The sequence below is a fragment of the Anarrhichthys ocellatus genome, unplaced genomic scaffold (genome assembly GCF_004355925.1).
Source record: "Anarrhichthys ocellatus isolate YVR2014 unplaced genomic scaffold, GSC_Weel_1.0 scaffold10, whole genome shotgun sequence".
Lineage (NCBI taxonomy): Eukaryota > Metazoa > Chordata > Actinopteri > Perciformes > Anarhichadidae > Anarrhichthys > Anarrhichthys ocellatus.
The window spans coordinates 3,968,024-3,980,878 of record NW_022280040.1 but is presented as its reverse complement, the minus strand read 5'-3'; the positions used below and the strand labels follow the sequence as shown (position 1 = coordinate 3,980,878).

General features: G+C 42.4%; 3 protein-coding genes across 6 annotated transcripts in view; 1 reads left to right on the top strand and 2 right to left on the bottom strand.

Moving 5' to 3' along the window:
- Positions 1 to 10: 10 nt before the first annotated feature.
- Positions 11 to 10,924, top strand: mcmdc2 (minichromosome maintenance domain containing 2). 4 transcript variants are annotated; one of them, XM_031849991.1, is made up of 14 exons: positions 11 to 501; positions 953 to 1,083; positions 1,170 to 1,229; positions 1,316 to 1,511; positions 1,657 to 1,779; positions 1,898 to 1,999; positions 3,152 to 3,280; positions 3,389 to 3,626; positions 3,713 to 3,918; positions 4,057 to 4,223; positions 4,662 to 4,841; positions 4,951 to 5,084; positions 5,514 to 5,623; positions 5,910 to 10,924. In XM_031849991.1, exons 1-14 carry the CDS (start codon positions 405 to 407, stop codon positions 6,074 to 6,076), a joined length of 2,040 nt encoding a protein of 679 aa, XP_031705851.1. In that variant the 5' UTR covers positions 11 to 404; the 3' UTR covers positions 6,077 to 10,924. The 4 variants fall into 4 exon arrangements, 3 of the variants coding, with proteins under 3 accessions (XP_031705851.1, XP_031705850.1, XP_031705849.1); XR_004212837.1 differs by lacking the exon at positions 11 to 501 and having other exon boundaries at positions 835 to 1,511; positions 5,910 to 9,702; positions 10,037 to 10,924; XM_031849990.1 differs by lacking the exon at positions 11 to 501 and having other exon boundaries at positions 835 to 1,511; positions 5,910 to 6,101; positions 10,037 to 10,924.
- On the bottom strand, positions 9,361 to 11,103 carry tcf24 (transcription factor 24). Its single transcript, XM_031850000.1, has 3 exons — positions 10,817 to 11,103; positions 9,947 to 10,391; positions 9,361 to 9,700 (listed from the first exon to the last, which is right to left on the bottom strand). Exons 2-3 carry the CDS (start codon positions 10,370 to 10,372, stop codon positions 9,578 to 9,580), a joined length of 549 nt encoding a protein of 182 aa, XP_031705860.1. The 5' UTR covers positions 10,373 to 10,391; positions 10,817 to 11,103; the 3' UTR covers positions 9,361 to 9,577.
- Positions 11,104 to 11,847: 744 nt separating this feature from the next.
- The window catches only part of ppp1r42 (protein phosphatase 1, regulatory subunit 42), a 5,915-nt gene continuing 4,907 nt past the window's right edge, over positions 11,848 to 12,855 (bottom strand). The window contains exon 9 of the mRNA XM_031849999.1: positions 11,848 to 12,468. Within this exon, the coding sequence (XP_031705859.1) occupies positions 12,456 to 12,468 (13 nt within the window). The 3' untranslated portion in view covers positions 11,848 to 12,455. The remainder of the gene's footprint in view (positions 12,469 to 12,855) is intronic.

Sequence of the window (12,855 nt, the reverse complement as noted above, 5' to 3'; positions counted from 1 at the left end):
GCAGCAGGTCGACGTTCTTATACAAATTAAAATATGTAAAAGAGGTAGATGGCAATCAAATTAAATGGGAAAAGTAAGTAATTAAATATAAAAGGAATCTATACCTAATGAATAAACAATAATATAACCATGTCGTTCACTTTTCTTTGTCATAATGTATGTACAAATTTATTTCAATAAGAAAAATATTAAAGTTTGAGGACTGAGAACCTTGCATGTGAACTGAACAACTACAAGTATAAGATTTGTTTTTATCTAATACATTATTAAATTATTACATTTAATCGCATATCTGCTGAGTGGTCATCACAGCAACGTGGTTGAAGCTAGCGCCAAAAGATGGTCATCAAACGTAGTCATTCTCGCTTATAGCAGAATACTACTTTCTTACCATTGAGGTTAAAATGTCTGACATGTTGGCCTTAAAAGAATCAGTTCTGATTTATTTAGACAGAAGCGGTGGCCTCCAGAAACTGGCCGAAGATTGTAAACCATTAAACGGTAGGCCTGCTTCGATGAAAGACAGCTAACACAATTGGCGTTAGCTAACGTTAGCTGACTTTTAGCTAACGTTAGCTGACTTTTAGCTAGCGTTAGCTGACTTTAAGCTAGCGTTAGCTGACTTTAAGCTAGCGTTAGCTGACTTTAAGCTAGCGTTAGCTAACAGCAATTGTGTTTTTTAACCTAACAAGCTAAATTAAAAATAGTAGTTTATTTTATTTTTATTTTTATTTTTATTTTGCACAATTCAAACAATAAAACAAACAAACATAACGGAGATAAATGAATATCACAGTGCAGGAAGAGGCAAAAAGCCAACTGGGCTATAGATGAAGCCTCCACCTATATAAAATTAAAGTTTTACAATATTACAGAGAACATAAGCTAGAACCACCACTACGAGTGTTAAGCTAGTCATTCAACTTTGCTCACTTTTGCCCCTCCTTTCCAGAAACCCACCAGATTGAGGCAGTCTATAGGTTTTGTATCAGTGTGAATCCTTCTGATGTGATAGAGGTGGATCCTGTACTGGGTGACCGTGTCCTGTGTGATCCTCTAGGAGCCACAGCTTTGTTTCAGTCTGTAAGTGAAAACTGAGTGAGCTAGCTAACAATGAAATGTCAACTTTTACTGTAAGGTTAACTACACTTGCCTAATTCCTCATTCAGGTATGCTTCCTGGCCATAAAGACACTTTCACTTGTTGAAAAAATACACACGGAGAGTCAGGTATGAATACATGTGGCAACTACAGTTCTTCCTCCCCCACTGGCTTTGACTCTGTAACAACGTGTCCTATGATTGTTTCCTTTGAGGTGAATGTGATTCTGAAGTTGACACATCTGCCTCCATTCCCCGAGTACACGTTGGACCTTTGTAGTTTTCCTCGTGGTCACGGGCCCATGAGGCCTGTCTCCATGGAGGGCCTGGCCATCGCCATGACCAGGGTCACGAAATACACCCAGGGGGCCAGGTTCCTCTGCATCAATGATGAATGTCCGTGCTCTACAGGTACATCTGTTCATCCTAATGTTAAAGATCACAGTCAGTTGGTTGTGTACACACAAAAATGTTATGTGTTTCAAGCAATCAGACAAACTGGCATTCCTAAAAATTGGATTCACATTTGATTTCATTTCTTCGATGCTGACTCTAGGGTTTCACCACATTCGCGTCCATGCACCTGGAGCCACAGAGTCGGCCACCATGAGAAACGACTTCAGCTGCATGATGTGCAGCTCCCCACTGAAAGAGGACGTGAAGTTCAGAGTGTTGGGAGGTGAGAGCGATGCCTCCGAATGTCGCAGGAGATGTCTGAATTCATACACGAGTTCAAAAGGGAACTGTGTGCACTGTTATAATTTACTATCTTTGCAAATGTGTCTTTGTGGAGACAGACAAGCAGCTTGTGGAGCTGATCCACATCAAAGCGCTGGATGCTCTAAGTGCCCATCAGCAAAGCTCACTCAGGTACCAGTCCGTCACCCTGTTTCTCAGAGGTAGGTGTGCATCACACAAGATTACTGAATGTATTGGCTTCATATTGCTCAAATATTGCTCCACTATAATTGCGTAATAATGTCCCCTGTAACAATGTCACACAGCCAACAAATAGATTGATTGCTGTGTAGCCGGATTCAATGTTAGAGGAAACAAAGCTATTAGCCTAATACCTTCCTTACAAACAGCAGTGTGTAATAAGCTATTTATAACGTTCACCTCTGATCAGCTCTTTCAAACAGGACTTGAATTTGTTTGTGTTTTTTGGCATCAAATCACCTTTTAGCTGCAGAACACAAGACAATGACTACTTTCCTGAACAACTTCTGAACTAAACAGCACTAAATCAGTTGATCTCCCTCTGGTGGAGTATGAATAGCCATCCCTGTCACATTTAAGAGATATTTTAAATGCAATGACAGTGGTATATGGAGATAGATGGAGGCTGTCCATCAACCAGTTTGTTTGCATAGCATAGAATCAATGAGACTTTTTTTAGTTTAACTGGGTTAAAAGGCTCAGTTTTCATTTGCGAGTCAACATCTTAAAGGAGGTACTGTACTGTAGATTAATATCCTCAACGTTTCAAAGGGTATTATTTGTTTGTAAAATCATTTCCTCATCCATTATAGTCACGCCCAGTGCTGAATAATGAGGTTGTAATAGCTTATATTTACACACAGTCAGACGTATTGAGGTTTGTCATTAATTTTCTCCGGCTTTTCTAAATGAGGCTCACTTTGGAGCACAAACCTAGTGGGGGAGAGTTCAAATAAATAGATTTTTGGTGCACACACAGTGCCTCATGGTGGGATATTAAGTGTTCCTGTCCCCTCTAATAACATTGTCAAGCCAGCACCCCTGGGAGCCGAGCAAATCTCAGCACATGGATTAACATATTCTGTTGACCCAGTCCTGTAGAGGAACTCAATACACTGGGTTCCCGTTACTAAACATATATGTTAATAAGTGCAAGGAACACTCATTAGCTGGCCGTGCAATTCTTACACAGAGCAATCATTGTTCTGAAGGCCTCGCTCTGTGTTTCTCTTGGCAGTGGTTTGTAGGTGGCATACATGTTTCTTCAATAATCACCAGACAGCACTGAACAACCCCTTTTTCTATTGCTTTGTTTCCCCCTATTCGTACAGATGAGCTGTGCAATTCAATGAGAATCGGTCGGCTCTACCGGGTGTTGGGCATTCCTGCGCATGTGCAGCAGTGCAGCGGCATCACCTGGAGTGTAGAGGCGAACAGCGTCCAACCATGGGAGCCAGAGTGTATGGCAGTAAATTGTCTCATAATATATAAACAGAAACACCACCCAAAGGCGTACTGATAACGTGTGAATCTTAACAAAACATCTGCCGTGTCTCACAACTCTACAGATCCCCATAAAGTCAGCACCAGCTTCCAGGAGCTGTTGAAGGCCACGGCCGGTTTTCGCTGGAGGTTCTCTGCCGTCGTGGCTCACTGCTTCGGGTTGGACGTGGCTCCTCCGGGCCTCTACAACACCCTGAAGCTGAGCTTGTTGCTCAGCTTGGTGCAGAACAGAGCGGACGCAAAAGACACGTTTCACAATTTGGACCTGCTAGCTGTCACCGCTGACACTCTCATACTAGACAGGTAAACGTGGTCCTGCGTGACCCGACTTTGCGACCCCCTTAGGTGATCGTTTTTTAATCGTCCATGTTACCGTGTCTTTGTGCCAGACTAATGACATACAGCCTGAGCTTGGCGCGTCACGGGGTCAGGCACCAGGCCTCGGGGGAGATGTTTGCATCTCTGTCCCGGGACGAACACGGAGCGGGCACTGCTAACATCCATGCCGGCTCCGCCCTGCTAGCCACGGGTGGCATTTGCATGCTGGGAGATCTGGGCTGTTACAAAAAGGAAAGGTTGGATGCCATTCAGTCAGGTAGAGCACCAAAGAGATGAATAATACATCATGGCAGTAGTTGGTTACAATTCATATCATGGATGAATTCTTTTAACACATAAAAAGCCAGTGAACTACTCGTACAATGTTCTTTTCCTCCCTCTGACTCTTTCTCAGTTCTGGAGAGCTGCACAGTGTCCGTGTTCATCCCAGGGAAGAAGTACGGGGAGGATGCTGACCAGCAGCTTTCCTTTCCAGTCCACTGCAGCTTCTGGGCCCTCACAGACTCCACGGACGCCCCTCGGCGGTCTGGGAGGGCAGACTGCGCCATACTGGGAACAGCAGTGGGTTCAATCACAACATGGTGTTCTATTACCTTTGTATAGCTCTCTTTAAAACGTGGTTTGAATGTGCAATACCAGGTCTGCATTGAGGTTTTTTGAGTTAGTGGATGTTACGTTTGTGTGGTGTAAGACTGTGAGTTCACTGTTCCATTTCACTCAACTCAGATGTTTGTATATAGTGCAGACAAAACAGGAAATTGAGACAATTTACTTTGCTTGAAGGAAGTGCCCTGCCCAGACAGCATTACTTACCAGCAGAGCCCTTCTTCTGTTGCATGGAGGTGAAAGGGTGACAGTAGACTGTATAAACTGTCAAATAGAAGTTTCAGATACGGGTTGGATTACGGGTTACTTTCTCACTTAAGGGTTTTGTCTCAGTAAAACCGCACATTAGACATTACGCAGCTTTCCGATGCCCGGTCTCTTCTTTGCGAGCAGGAAATGGGTCCCGTACCAGTTCAGTTGGCAGATGCCTTCGGCCTGGTCATTCAGTGCAGGGATGTGGGGGGAGAGCAGGCCCTGCTGGCCCAGACCGTCCACACCCTCCAGCAGGCGGTGCAGCCGGGGAAACCCCTCTACCCGTCCTGCTGGGAGTTTTCTTCTCAGGACTACCAAGAGGTCAACACATGTTGCATTGCTGTTCTATTATAACAACTCTGCCTTTTATTTAAGTGTTTGTACAGAGACGTTAAAGTGCACTTGCTGCCCTCGATTCTGTGCCTTCCAGCTGGTGGCTCATGCACAGAGCGTGCAGGTGGAGCTCAGCCCCGGAGCAGAGAAAATAATCCACGGTTACTACATGGCCAGCCGTAGAGTCCGAACACAGAGCGTCAAGATGTCTGTGGCCTCTGTCAAACTGCTGTAAGCACTACTGCAAACATGGAATATATGCAGCTTTAATATTCCATCTTCAGTCAGTTACCACAGCCAGAGTGCATGTCAAGCTTGTGAGTCCCTGTCCAGTGTAATGTCACCATCGTCCACTAGGTGGGGAGCTTTCATCCAAACCTCATTCTCAGATGACTATTTTTTATTTGGTTATGACAAATGTTTACAAATCTCTCACCATGTTGACATTTTATTTGGATATGAAGCTATGAAAATAAATCTGTTTTCAACTGTAGGCCAAGCTTTAAATCTCAACATTTACCAGGTTTGATTATTTCAATTATCTGTTGCCATTGTACTTTTTTGAAACAATTTTACAGAGTTCATATTTACATATAAAAAAACTAAACATTGCTACTCATGCAATCTTCAAACGTTACTTTTTCATGTTTTTTGTTGAAGGATCTCATTGGCTGAGGCTCACTGCAAGTTATGTCTGAGGACACAAGTCCTGGAAGAGGACGCTGCGATTGCTGTGCTCCTCTGTGAAAACTCAGTCACTCTCAAGCATGGTACAATATTTATCACCTCCCTCTCAATTTTACCGATAAGTACAGTAATTACATAAACTGAAGTTAGAAATCACATCCTACAGTTTGTACAAATTTAGATACATGTCCCATCCATCTCAATCTTTTAATACTAGGATTATCCAATTTCCAAGTATGGTGTTTGTGTAAAACAGCCAAGTCAATTACATTTAAATTAAAGTTATTTTTTTGCTGGCCCTGGTATGTTAAGCAATATGGAGGGCTTTAGGTAGAATAGTTTCAAACGGTGGTTTGTTTCTTCTTACAGGAGCCTCGGCGCTTGTTGTTCCACCCGACGCAGTATTTCCTGGTGACCTGGGAGACGTGGAGGGTTTGCAGAGGAGAGACGAGACCCTGGATGAGCTCCACCAGAACATCCTACGCTTCATCTACACCTACGCACCAGGAGCAGGCGCATACATCACAGAGGAATAAGACTTCTCAAAGACTAACAATACAGGTAGGCAGCACAAGATTATACCAACCAATTGATGAAATAGCATTTATTTTCATTCCTTCATAGCTGTAGACTGAATCAATACAGGCATACACAGCCACCTTGAATTGAATGCAAATTTTATACACTGTAAAAAAAGAGATATGCAGGGAAACAAACTTAAAAAGATCAAGTCAAGCCATCTTTCTTAAAGAAGTTTTATTAATTAAAAAAATATGGCAAATAACTTTCTTCCAACTGATCCAGCAACTCTTTATTTAACCGTCTGGCACGAGAACTGGCCCCATTACCCTGCAAAGAAAGAAAATGTGTAATTAGTACAAGTGATAGTGATTTGTGGCATCACAACTTTGTCTTTTAGTTCAGTCAAATTCAGATCATTGGGAAGACCGACTAAAACTGAGGCTGCAGCTGGTAATTCAGTAGACACAATCTCACCATTCTATTGTCTGATGGGTAAACGGCAAATGTTCTCTCATCACTATTCCAGCTGCAGGCGTTGCCAATACTCAATGTTTAGAAAATCATTTGAGACTTGGCACAGCCATGTCTGACTTTTGCCAGTTAGTTTAGGAAACTTAAAAAATAACCAGGTTTTTCAATAACGTATTTACACTACAACAATGTTGTCGCAGTGGCATAAACACAACACGACTGCTGTAGCAAGAACTCACCTGATCAGCACAGAATTAAATCAGGTTCATCTCCTGTGACCACAGCATGACTTCTGAAGCAGCTGAAGGGAAAAAGAAACAGGACCTAAATATAAGTACATGCCACTATCCACATCAAATTCACTTCAAAATAGTCCCAACTTATTATACTGGGTTTTCAGTTAGTCACAGTTTCACCATCTTATTGTCTGATGGGTAAACGGCAAATGTGTCAAGTCATCACTATTCCAGCAGCAGGACTGACCTATACCATTAACACCACAACCAAGAATTACCAAGCTTACCTTACGGTCCACTTGGAGCAGACTTGCCATCTTCTATGATATCTGCTGCGATGATCTATGATAAAGAAAAGCCATACATGTCAGAAAGTTGCATATACGGTCTGTTATAGTTGATGTTCATGACAATATTTGTCAAGTCTGTCACAGTAACTTAACCAGACCTCACCAATAATTACTCTAGGGAGCGCACCATTGATTTCCAGCTTGCATGAGTAAGATGTACTGAAGAAATAGTCGATACATCGAGGAGAGATGACTGATCACCCGAAGGTCAAAGGGCGCCTGGCTAACACAGCTTGTGAGCATGGCTAACGTCCTCCGGGTTCAACAGCAGGTCAGGACCTCTGCCATGACTTTAGGTCCTCAGGGGGATCCATGAGGACTTTCCCCAGGGAGTTAATGGGAAGAGGGCAAGTCCCTGACCAGCCATATATGGTCAGGGCTGTAAAAAGCTTGAGTGACACTGAGGGCCGTTCTCTCTTTGCAATTGTCTGAAGGAATGATTAATTGTATTACTTTAGAGAGGAGAGCAGTCTCTACCTAGACCTCGAAACTGGTTTCTTAGTAGCGTTGGGTATGACTGTAAATTACATTTCCAACGTATTTAAGTCACTGATTAGTTAGTTTAATTGCTGCAGGACTTACCTACACATACCGTTAGGGTAAGAAACGTTTTACATGATGTATGCCAATTACACACGTGTGAAATTAACTGCAGCACAGCAGGCCCTGCACACGTCGACATCCAAATCCACGTGTTACAGTTCACCGCTACGCTGCGAGACTAAATAGAACAAATGAACTTGCAATGTCAAACTCGTATTAGTATTGGAGCAATATTATGCAACTTAATCGTAAATTTGGTTTGTGCAACGATGACGACTCCTATGAGTCAACTGTTGAGCTGCGCGGTTTTCTCACACGTGGCCGAGCCATGAGCTAGCTAGCTGTTAGCTAACAAGCAATGGTCGGTTAACAGCTACTTGCGAATCCGTTTCTACGACATGCAATTAACACAGCTGTGGACACTCATCTTAAAGTCATCTTATCACTGCCTTACCTTCGCAATGAAGATGAAACCTGCCGCAGTCGTCTTAGTTTGCAGACGTGAAGCGGCGCGGAGCTGCTGTCTGCTCATGGTTGTGTCGTGAAGGGAAGAGGTGGGACTTCCGGATCCGGCTTCTGTTAAACGCGCCTCGTAGGTCATGTGACTCAGTGCACAGCTGAGCAATGATTATGATGCAGCACCAGCCACTTCATATTTAGTTGTCGCTCATATTTAAGATGCATTTACATTATCTGACATAGAGGCACCAGGTTTGCGACGAATCACGGTGCGCAAATTCAGATTTTTTATTTTCTTCAGCTCCGCAGATAAAACAGACACTAGTGGTCTCTATACATAATAATTTGTATATCCAACTGGCTAGAAATACCAGTTTGTTTCCTCTTAAAGATGTTGTGATCAATATTTTAAGAAGCTGCAACTTAAAATCAACAAGTCAAAGTTAAGCAAACGTCCCCTGAGTGTCAAAAAGAGAACTTAATATCACCTTTACTTGGCCTGAAATGATAAATTGTTAAAACTTTAAATGTGAAGAGGCTAATATACTTAATATTTACGCCTTTAATCTGTACAAATAAATGTAATTATTGTTTGCTTTCTTAAACGGCGACACTATAAACACAGCTGAAACTACCGTATGTACAGTAGCTATATATTTATTATCGTTTCGGCTCTCTAAAGTCAGACGTACTCAGCCAAAAGGCCTGCTGCAGATTCAGTCAGGTGCAGTCATTTTGCTGCAAATAATTCAATTCTTTACTCATCCTTGAATTCAAGCGAGCAGCTGTATTTGATTGACTATTGTCACATAAGTAGAGCAGCTTTTCGATCACAAGAACAACCTTAAATTGCCAGGAAATACCTGAATAACACGGCATAATAATAATAAATATAAATGAACAAATTATGCCACGAGAACATCTATGTGGACTTTCAATAATATATATTTTTTTCCTAGCGACCAAAACACATTTTCTATAATCGGCAACACTTTAGCAGACTGGTCGTCTTTCACTTAAGTCATTTATTCACAAACACATTTACAACCATGCATGTAAAAATAAGAAGGAAGACGAGACGGAGAGCCTCCATTGTCGACTCCCTGACAGACCACTTCACATGACAGATGTTAAGTTATTCACGCATGCATTTAGTGCAAATGTTTCGACTGAAAGTGCACACCTCAAGCATGACGGGCTCGTTACCCCGTGGAAATATCATACCTGCGACATGTGCGGAACTGCACGGCGCTAGGCCAAAGAGGATTAGTCAAAATAACAACAAACATAATGTATGCTTTCTCAAAATTTATACAATACAATTCACGTAATAAATTAATTTACAATGTTTTTTTTCCTATTTGTAGGGCTTTAGTGGAAGTGAAATCAGATCTACAGCCATGATGCCAGAGTAAACAGCATGGACTCGTGCCAATATGAAATGCTTTCATACTAATTATTTAAGCCGAGCATGGGAGGTGGACGATGATGGGCCTTGGTTCTCGGACTCTGAAGGATTTGTGATGTTGAGGAACTGTCCGCTCGCTCCGACGTACAGTCTGGATCGCATGGGCCATTTCTGTAAAGACATTTCATTTGTTAGTATAAAGGCCCAAATCCCCCTCTGAAATAAGAGAAGTTCAGAGGATGATGTTGCATCCTTTGAAATTGTCTTACATCAACTCGGTAACTTTAAATCTTTTGCATTAGAGCAGTGACAATTTAATAAAATACTGAATCATAATTGACAACAATAACAGATTAACATATAACATATCCCACCATTATTATTATTATGACTATTATTATGATTATTGTTACTGACCTTCACTGGGTGCAGGTAGCCATCACCTTTCAAAGAGTGTAACGCGTCTGTTTTTTTTGTGTTCTCTCCCTCCTCGCCTTCCTCTTGTAGTGTTCGAGTCAAATGGGCAATGTAGGTGGTGGCCAGTATCAACACGTCGAGTTTGGACAGCTTGGTGTCCGGCGGCACGGACGGCAAAGTCCTTTGTAGCTCCAGGAACGCGCTTCTCAGGGTTTGCACCCGGCTCCTCTCCCGCGCCGCGTTCGCCGCCGCCGGGCGTCCCCTGCCGCCGAGCCCGCCGGTCTGGAGCCCCCTGGCCCGCTGGAGTTCCCGACGAGGACCGTCCGGACTGGGACTGGAGCTCGGACTGGATGGGGGGCTGTCGTCCACCACCGCCGCCCCGGAGCAACTGCCGCCGTCCATTCGGAGCGTCTGTCTTCCAGTCATCGGGGTGCACTTCACAGACCTGAAGAATTACATCAGAAAACATCGTCACTTCTAGTTCTTGAACCTGACCGTTACGTTTTATTGAGATCAAGTTATGATTAACAAAACGACTTATTTATTATTATTGTCGTCTATACAGCATCCTCTGTTCTCCTACTTCTAAGATAAGTTATTGCCTTTGTATTTATTTATTAAACCATAACTTAAGTTGTCTTGTGCAGTCAATTATTAAAAATTTCTGCTGTCAAATTGCATGTTCCTTCCACTTCAACAGGCATTATTTAAGCTCATCCTCTAACAAGCACAACTTGAAAAAGCAAAATGACAGAACACACAGCTGCCTAAAGTTGCACTAAACACATTAGAATTTGCGCTCATTCAGTGACATACGGACATCTGTCCGGTGTACAAACACATTTGCGCAGTTTCTGACATGGAGTTTACCTCTGGTATCTTTCAAAGGCGCTGTTTTGAAAAACGACATGAAGGCAATCCGAAGAGGGCTTCGATAGGACAGAGGTTTTGCTCTTCAGTCTAGAATAATTCACGTCTTATCCTCACGAAGCGGCGCGTCTGCAGAAAAGGTGTCCTTGAACGCTCATCCAAACACTTCACCTGCGTGCGTAAAAGTCTCCGGAGCCTTTTAACTTACCGGGTACACAAAGCCCCCCCAAAGAAAGTATTTCACTCCGACGTAATTAATCACTCGCCTCATAACACTCCCTCGCAGTGAGGACGGCTCTTTCCCTAACTTATTCCTGTGTGAGGGCAGCAGAGGCTCGTTTTCAACGCCAGAGGCAGGACCCTCTACTCCTCTAACCCCGATATATGTGCCGTGCCACATCTCACTCTAATTGGCTGCGAACCCGACACTGTATTTTCTTTATGAGCCTATCATAAAGTGGCAACGGGGGAAGAAATTCAAAATTACCTCAAAAAGGTGCTGGTCATGGTTTAGAATTAAGGGTTATGCTCTTTTCAAAACGCTATTTGCAATACAGTGTGAAGACAGGCTGACAAGTGTAAGGCGAGATGCAAAACATTTGACTAATTGCCGGGGTGTTTAGAATTGCAAGCTCATTGGAACAGCTAATAAATAAAAGTCCAGCAACGCAATCAACAGGCGCGCATTGAGGAAATTCTTGTGAGACTCCTAAATTAATCACTCTGATTCGCGAGGCTCCAAACGGAGATGTCGGCAAAATTAATGAAAGGAATTATTCATAATATGCATATCCTCGGACTGTTCTTAATAAACATTGTTTTTGTAAGGATGGAGTAACAGCATATTGCTGCTGGCAAACTCATTATGAGGCGAAGGAAAAGAAGGTTAAGTAAGCTTGTTTCCTTAATAACCCCGCATCCTTTCAGGGGTTGCACACCCACGTGGTTCATCCAAACATTTAGTAACAGCGATGATAATTAATACATCCGTATTGTTACTGTATTTGCGATAAAAGAGGAATGAGTCATTCATCCCGATTGTTTGAATAGAAGCTTATGCTGTTAGCTTTATAATCATTTCGATTGTGCCACTCTGCATCTCCTGGTTCACTTATTTGATTAAATGCATGCAGAAGAAAAACGACACACACCACAGAAAATGCAGCACTGACTAGTAGGTGGATAGATTATTTATATCCTCAGACCCCAAAAAAGGTAATTAGAAATAAACCAGCTGTGAGAGTGAGGAAAAGAAATGAGCAGAATTATTCATTGTTTCACTCTTTAATTCCTTAATTCATTTCTAACACTAGCAGATTATTTCCAGCCTATTCATTTATGGAAATGTAGTTTTAAGAGACAGATACAATCAAAATATTTGCCGTAAAATAAAATAACCTAAAATCCATCAAAGATTACTGCAGTGTCTCTGAAGTGCCTGCAGCTATGACATCATAGATGAGTGACAGTGACTCTCCTCTGTCCTGTTAAATGTGTGAGCGTTAAACTAGGCAGCAGCAGGGTTCGTCCTGCATGGGTGGAGATTTTAGTGGACTGGTATAGGTTTGTCTTAAGCATCCACATGACTGCAAGGTGATGAGGCAGCCACGTGAAGGAGATGTCCGCTCGCAGGAATCTTTCATTTTTGTGCCCTTTGATTTAAAAAAAAAAAAAAAGAAGAACAACAAGAATGATCAGATCATGGATCAGAAGATTATTACTTTGTGGACTAAAATTTATCGACAGCACTATTACAACACTGCTAATCAAGAGAACAGGATCACAAAAATAGAAAGTCATTTGTCATTCTTGATTTTGGGAGGAATTGTAAAATAGATTCTGTGGGACGAGTTCAAACCTATTACCAGTCATGATTTGTACATTTCATCATGAGGTACACAAATTCTGTATGACAGCCGGTTAACGCTGCTTAATATCCACAGTTGAATAATTTAGTGAGTAATGAAGTGGAGTGAGACAAAAATGTGCTCGCTCTCTCTCTCTCTCTCTCTCTCTCTCTCTCTCTCTCTCTCTCTCTC

Bases quoted from the DNA above. Each gene is read 5' to 3' on its own strand.
- tcf24 (XM_031850000.1), bottom strand. From the start codon at position 10,372: ATGACTGGAAGACAGACGCTCCGAATGGACGGCGGCAGTTGCTCCGGG. The intron at 9,701-9,946 runs GTCAGTAACAAT...ATGTCTTTACAG, and splicing joins GCTACCTGCACCCAGTGAAG to AAATGGCCCATGCGATCCAG.
- mcmdc2 (XM_031849991.1), top strand. From the start codon at position 405: ATGTCTGACATGTTGGCCTTAAAAGAATCAGTTCTGATTTATTTAGAC. The intron at 2,000-3,151 runs GTAGGTGTGCAT...CTATTCGTACAG, and splicing joins CGTCACCCTGTTTCTCAGAG to ATGAGCTGTGCAATTCAATG. The intron at 5,085-5,513 runs GTAAGCACTACT...TTTTTGTTGAAG, and splicing joins GTGGCCTCTGTCAAACTGCT to GATCTCATTGGCTGAGGCTC.